Source organism: Caretta caretta, chromosome 17, assembly GCF_965140235.1.
Source record: "Caretta caretta isolate rCarCar2 chromosome 17, rCarCar1.hap1, whole genome shotgun sequence".
NCBI lineage: Eukaryota > Metazoa > Chordata > Testudines > Cheloniidae > Caretta > Caretta caretta.
The window spans coordinates 11046365-11053506 of NC_134222.1; the positions used below are offsets into that span (position 1 = coordinate 11046365).

Consider the following 7142-nt stretch of genomic DNA (forward strand, 5'->3'; position numbering starts at 1 on the left):
CACTTCACAACAGATGTTAAAAAACTGCAAAGCATTCAGAAAACAACAACAAGAACAATTCGCAGTTTGGAAACAATTCCTTAGTGCAAAAGACTGAAAAAAAAGCTCCAACTATTTAATTTATCTAAAGGAAGGTTCAATAGTGACTCGAACACAATCTATAAGCAAGGAAGAGCTTACGGATAGTAATGGCTTTTTAAACTGGCAGAAGATGACAATGACCAATTCAGATTAAAAATAATATCATCTAATAGTGCTTTTCAACTGCAGATCTAAGAGTGCTTTACAACAGTCAGTAGCATGATCCTCATTTTACAAATGGGGAAACTAAAGCACAGAGGTGAAAAATAAGGCACACCTTTTTAACAATGGACATAATTAACCATTGGGACAACTTACCCAGGGAGGTGCTGGATTCTCCATCACTTGGAGTCTTTCATTCAAGACTGGATGGTTTTCTAAAAATATATGCCATAACTCACACAAGAAGAGAGAGGCTTGATACAGAAATTATTGGGTGAGGTTCTATGGCCTGTGTTATACAAAAGATCAGACTAGATTATCAGAATAAGAAGTTTTAAGGCCCAAAGGAACCAATCTATGAAATTACACCAGTTGAGGACACAGCTCACAATGGATGAGCATTCCCTTCTAACTTTAATATTTAAACCTCACAAGTTTTGCAGTAGTTATATCTTTCCTTCCTAATGAACTCCCCCTTGCACACACAAAATCAAAACTGGTTGTTTTTAGTCCAACACAGGAGAAATGGGTTTATTTCCCGTGCCCCCCACCTCAAATTTCAATTAACAGGATAATTTCCTTCTGTGGAAACAGTGAAAGTTTCTATTCATTTGATTTCAATAGTAAAAAACCCCCACACATACCAAACAACCCCTCTTCCCCCACCATTATGAATTTTCGTTATTACACAGTAAAATACTTAAAACATTTTAAAAACAATACACTTTCCTTGATACAGATAATCCAGTAATATGTTAAATAGTCATCTGATTCTCAATTACTTACTTACTAGACCATGTAATTTTGACAACACATGAAAAGGTTAAAGGCTTACACAAGGAACGGAATCAGATTGACTTTTAAGAGGCTGACCCAGCAAGGCAACGAATGACCACAACTCCCACTGATACCAATCGGAGTGAGGGTACTTAGCATCGTACAGTTACCTTGCAGGGCTGGGCCTTCAGCTGAGATTTTCAAAGGAACCTAAGGGAGTTAGGTGCCAAATTCAGGCAACCTTTGAAAAATTCCAGCCTTCATGTCACTATGCCCCGGTGTAGCACTAATGGGTTTTGGGAGAGAGCTGGGTTCATCTTCAATCTTATTAAAAGAATGGCTGATATAGGATCTTTGGGAGAGCAGACAGAGAAGACGGATAAGGGATGAGTTACTCCAAAGGAACTAAAGATGAAGCACCAAGTTTATGTGTGTTCGGATGTGGGGTTATGGTTTGGAACCTTCTCTACATAAGAGTTTATAGCAGTAGGAAATAAAAAAACCCTATTGTGCTTCTCATGTTCAAACCACTTCACCAAGATAAAATTACATAACCCTCAAAGAACTCATATGTGGTAGGCATTTACCCCCATTTTATAGATGGGGAAATGGAGGCTCAGAGAAGTGCAGCAACTTGCACAGCTTGCCTGGTCCTTAGACTACACCTCTGTAACAACAGATACTATCTAAAACAGTATTTTCTTAAGAGCACTTAAAATGTCACATTACGAAAACACTGCCAGATTCACCATTGGTGCAACGACTTCTGCTTAGTAAAGTGATAGGTTTGGCCCACTCTTATGGTCCGCTCCATTCTGACTGGTTAACCCTGTGAATTGAGTGCACACACATTTTCACATCAGTAAGGTGGAACCTCCTTCCGGGAGGACAGGGTTGTCTTCATTTACTCTTCTTTGGTCCACTTCTCTGTTCAGGCCCTTCTGCCCTTTTCCTTCTCCAATCACAGATCTCTGAGTAGCTACATGATTGGCATTTCCATGCTTCCTCAATTTCCACTCCCTGTACCTCCCTTCGTCCTTTCCAGTAAGCAAGGTAGTACTGTGCTCTCTCTCTCACCTTTTCTTCTTCAAACTGAACCACCTCTGTCCCAAGCAGGGTGTTACTTTCCTGGTGGCTGTATTCGATTTTCAAACAGTCAATGCTGGGGATGTCGGAGAGCGTCATGTTTAGATACATCAGCTCCAGGAGGTCCCCAAAGCAGGTTACCGTGAAGCCTACTTTCTGAGCGTGTTCCCTAATGTGCGATCCCAGTGGCTGCTCCGGCCTCAGATGGATGTGACTGGTGATAACATCTGGTTTCAGTTGTCCTTGCACCATGGCATCAAAAATGTATTTATACAGACAGACCTGAAATGGGGGAAGATAATAAGCAATCCACTATAGCAAAATGCGTTATAGAATGCGACAAGCTGGGTTGTACTCCCCTAGGCTATGTCTACACTTACAGCTAGGGGTGGGATTCCCAGCTTGCATAGACATACTCCATTTTCACTCACCTGAACTAGCATGCTAAAAACAGTAGGGCAACACCGGCAGCCATGGCACAGGTTAGTCGCCATGAGTACATACCCTCCAGGTTCAGAGGGGTCTGTACTCCGAGCGGCAGGCCAAATCTGCTGCTGTCCACGCTCCACTAATTAAAGCTCAGATGAGAGCAAGCGTGAGTACGTCTGCACGAGCTGGGAATCCGCCCCCTCTCTCAGAGGGTAGGCATAGCCTCAGACTTCACTGGAAACTCCAGCCCTAAATCATCAGGCTACTCAGTGCAATACTTCCTTGAAAGCCGAGTGTATTATACATAGAAATGCCCCTCTCCGTAAGGGTATATGTCAGCTCCAAATAAATGAATCGCCCAGGAAAATGTGGAGGAGCTAGTAATAGAAGTTATTTGCATGTACATTTTTAGGTGTAAATAAAGTGTGTTCAAAATTGAGGCGCGAGTCTGATAGAATGAGTCTTAATCAGCTGAACTTTAAAAGGTGGGGTTTTCACAGCTGCCCGAATTCTAAATGGGAAGCAGGCAGCCAAATAAATCCTTTAGGCAGCTTTGATGATACTCAGCTGAAAGCAGATCTCAAATTACATGAATAGGGTGCACTTGTAGTTAAAATAAAAACTTAATGTTGCACAAAACCAATCCAAGTGCTGTGGGATTTGATGGCAATAGTCTAGTAGGTGATGTATGTCTCTGCAAGTCAGCATTGAACCAATGATCTGGGGGGGCCATGGACTGCTGGAGTTCTATCTTTTTGCATGAGATGCTAAACCAGTGTCCTGAAAACCTGTCTCTGAAGATCCTAGGACACTTTTCCCAAGAGAAGGGTTGTTAACGCTGATGCCTGGTCTGAATTCCAGTTTGGGTTGTTACACTCCACCTACATGGAGTTCCCCTTCTAGTTTCAACTAAATACTTCTTGTCCTAAACAGCTGTGTAAAATGGTGGCTGGCTCTCAAACAACTGTTCTCTTTCATTCCAGAGATGGTTGCAATTCACATATAAATTGTACAATAATCTGTAGAGTGTTTTTGGTGTAAGAGGGACAATATAAATACAAAAAGTCATTATATTACAGTACTTCTTTAGGAACCCATCAGTTGCTTGTTTTCTGAGCAAATATTTGTCACTGGATAGACCCCTCTATGGATTTGAACATATTTTACCCACCTGGAAATAATCTTTCTTTTTCTGTGCTCCAGAAGGCATAAAAGGTCGGCCTCGGGTTTTTAGCTCTCTCAGCTCCAGCTCTCCCTTGGCACTATAGCACAGCTCATCAATAATTCCCATCAGGAAGACATCTTCTATTATTCCAAAGACTGGAAGCTCCCGCACGCAACCACCTGGAATACAAAATAGGATACCCATACATTTTATGAGGCTCGCTGGCTTTTGATTGAAGATTTAAGTAACACTGCAGACTTCTTGGAATTGTACTACATTTTTTTTTAAGATGCATTTTAAGAATTTGCATTTAGACACCTGATTAAGAGAATGCTTGCATGCCTCCCCAAGGAGTTTCAGTTTTAATAATCTAAGGTGGTTATTAGAAATTCAGGCAAGGGAATTTAAAATACATATTTTTGTCTTGACAATCTCTAAATGTTATCCTTTCAAGCTAGCACAAAGATCACAGCAAATTTTTATATATAAACTCTCTCTCTCTCTCTCTCTCTCTCTCACACACACACACACACAGAGTAAAACAAAGATAAAAAAAGTATGACAATACCTTTTGCCTGCCTACATACCTGCTTGTAGAACTGGAATCACAGAAAGAAGATTCAGTATTTTTATCGCCCACGAATCTTCCTTGCTGGTCGTATGTACTTTCACTACATCATGAACTTCTAGTTCTGGTTTCAAAAGAGATAAAACAATTATTATTTTTTATCACAGTCCTGCCTTGAGGCTGCAAATCATCTCTGGGTCCCATTGTGCAAGGCACCATGAAGCATGGTAAAAGAGCTTCAGTGTAAATAAACAAGATAGACAACAGGTGGGAAGGGAAACAGGTACAGAGATGAGTACCCAAGGGTACTCAACAGATCAGTTGGAGAGCCAGGAATAGAAGAACCCCTGTCTCCTGACCCCCAGTCCAGTGCCCTCTCTGTGAAAATAATCACCAATTTTAGAAAACGATACAAAATTAGGCCTCTTTCCTCAACCCTGGTGCAATATATCAATCCACTGAGGATTACAAGGAACACTTTCTTTTTTCCAGGGACACCCGTAAATTAAATATAGTCCAGAAGTGGGCATAGTAGGATAGTTAATGCAGTGTCTGTTATACTGCTCTTTAATGCAAGTATATGCTTTTGGGTGACTCTTATGAGGCTAGAAGGTGAAACTCAGCTTACTGTTATACCTTTGCATCCTTGCTGACATCAATAGATTTGTACAGGTGTAGCTGTGGGGCAGAATTTGACCCAGCACATTACAAGTAAATTAATTTGTTCACAAACATATTAAAGCTTTCCAAAATATTTGCAGAAAACATAATGAAACAACGCACTGTATAATAAACTACACAGAAGAGGCTGGGGAGAAAGAAAACAAAATGGAAGTTTTTACTGCAACATCCTGGTACCTCTTGCTAGATGTATGCTCTTCCCTGTGTTTAATAACACGACTGTCTCTGGTGCCTGCTGCTGAGGGAGCTCCCTCCCATAAACCATTTGCTGTTCGCACCAACTCTGAGTGGACAGATCAGTCACGCAAAGGTAGTTCAGGTCATATTTTTCCAGGGGAGTCTGTGCTCTCTTTCTTTTCATCTTCCCAGATTCCAGAGGCAGGTCGCTTGAGGAGTTTGGCTTTCCAGAGTGTCTATAATGAAATACACTAATTGTTTTCCCCCCTCTAGAGTACTTTAAAAATACAACTGTTTTGCAGTTTGCACAGTAAGTTTCTCCGGCAAAACCACTACACAAAGATGAAATAGTAAATTGATGAGCGATGTCAGTCTCTCTTTAAAGTCTGTACCAAGTTAGGGACACACTGGTATGGTTCCTACTGTCCTCTGTGAAAGCCCCAGTAAGGAGCAGTCGTTTATTTTCAGTGTGCATGAGCCAGATGAGGGCAAGTTTGGACCTGTCTCACACCCTCCCATGCGGATGTCCAGCTCAGCCCCGGAGCAAAAGGAAAGTCTCCCTGAGTTAGGAATCTAGATGCTGGGAGCAGGGAACAATTGCTCGGATGGAGATTTGATCTTCAGGACTCCTTGGGGAGGCTACAAGCCTTGGCTCCCCCCCAGCCCTGTTTAAGGCAGGGGGCCAGTTCGCTGCCCCCTGCCTTCGGGAGCGAAGGGGGTACAGGACCCTACCCTGCTTTGGCAAGCACCCAGGATGCAGCCCAATTTGGAGGCTGCTTCCCAGAGGCCGGGGGGGGGGGTGCAGCTCTTCTAGGAGCAGCCAAAGAAGCCCTCCGGGGGTTACCGGGGAAGAGCCATAGCAAGCTGGAGTTGGGATGCAGCATGGGGAAGGGGGCGAGCTCCGGGAGCTGCCGCCCCTCTAGGCTTTGGAGGTGGGGGGGGCGGTTTACAGGCGAACCCCGAAGCTGGGGAGAGTCGGGCAGCGCCTACCCCGGCTGCAGCGCGTCGTCCCCCGCCTCCTCCAGCAGCCGCAGCAGCTCGGAGTCGCTGAGCTCGCCAGGCTCGGAGCCCTGCCCCGCCATGGACGCTTGAATCGCAGCCCGTGCTCCGCCTCCCCCTGCGCGCTGGGGCGAGCACGGCTCGGAGGAGGGGCAGGGGGCTGGTCTCCACCCGGGTCCCTTCCCTCCAGCTCCAGCTCCCTCCCACGGTGTTCTCCTTCCTCCTCCCCTTCTCTAGTCCCATGCCCTGGGACCCCGCACAGCAGAGACTGCAGAAATGCGCATGAATAAGGACCAGTAATGGAGACACCGGGTCAGCCCCCAAGCCGCCTGAGAAGGCCAGCCCCAGCAGAGGCATTATGCATTGTGAAAAGGAGGACTTGTGGCACCTTAGAGACTAACCTTAAAGACTTGAGCATAAGCTTTCGGTGAGATACAGCTCACTTCATGGGATGCATAAAGTGGAAAATACAGTGAGGATATTTATATAAACACAGACCATGAAAAAGTGGGTGTTTATCATACACATTGTAAGGAGAGTGATCACTTAAGAGGAGCTATTACCAGCAGGAGAGTGGGCTGGGGGGAGAGAAAACCTTTTGAAGTGATAATCAAGGTGGGCCATTTCCAGGAGTTAACAAGAACGTCTGAGGAATGGGGTGGGGGTGGGGTGAGGAATAAACAAGGGGAAATAGTTTTACTTTGTATAATGACTCAACCGCTCCCAGTCTCTATTCAAGCCTAAGGTAACTGTATCCAATTTGCAAATTAATTCCAGTTCAGCAGTCTCTCGTTGGAGTCTGTTTTCGAAGTTTTTTTGTTGAAGAATAGTCACTTTTAGATCAGAAATCGAGTGGCCAGACAGATTGAAGTGTTCTCCGACTGGTTTATGAATGTTATAATTCTTGATGTCTGATTTGTGTCCATTTATTCTTTTACGTAGAGACTGTCCAGTTTGCCCAATGTACATGGCGGAGGGGCATTGCTGGCACATGATGGCATATATCACATTGCAGGT

General features: G+C 44.2%; 1 protein-coding gene across 1 annotated transcript; it reads right to left on the reverse strand.

The window, feature by feature from the left end:
• Positions 1-743: 743 nt before the first annotated feature.
• On the reverse strand, positions 744-6260 carry EXO5 (exonuclease 5). Its single transcript, XM_048824180.2, has 5 exons — positions 6117-6260; positions 5127-5362; positions 4288-4392; positions 3707-3879; positions 744-2388 (listed from the first exon to the last, which is right to left on the reverse strand). The coding sequence occupies exons 1-5, from the start codon at positions 6206-6208 to the stop codon at positions 1921-1923; spliced, it is 1074 nt and encodes a 357-aa protein (XP_048680137.1). The 5' UTR covers positions 6209-6260; the 3' UTR covers positions 744-1920.
• Between the last annotated feature and the right edge of the window lie 882 nt (positions 6261-7142).

Excerpts from the sequence above, each read along its gene's own strand:
- EXO5 (XM_048824180.2), bottom strand. The coding sequence starts at position 6,208 with ATGGCGGGGCAGGGCTCCGAGCCTGGCGAGCTCAGCGACTCCGAGCTG. Across the intron at positions 5,363-6,116 it reads GACGACGCGCTGCAGCCGGG|ACACTCTGGAAAGCCAAACT; the intron begins GTAGGCGCTGCC and ends ATTTCATTATAG. Across the intron at positions 3,880-4,287 it reads GATTCCAGTTCTACAAGCAG|GTGGTTGCGTGCGGGAGCTT; the intron begins GTATGTAGGCAG and ends TTTGTATTCCAG.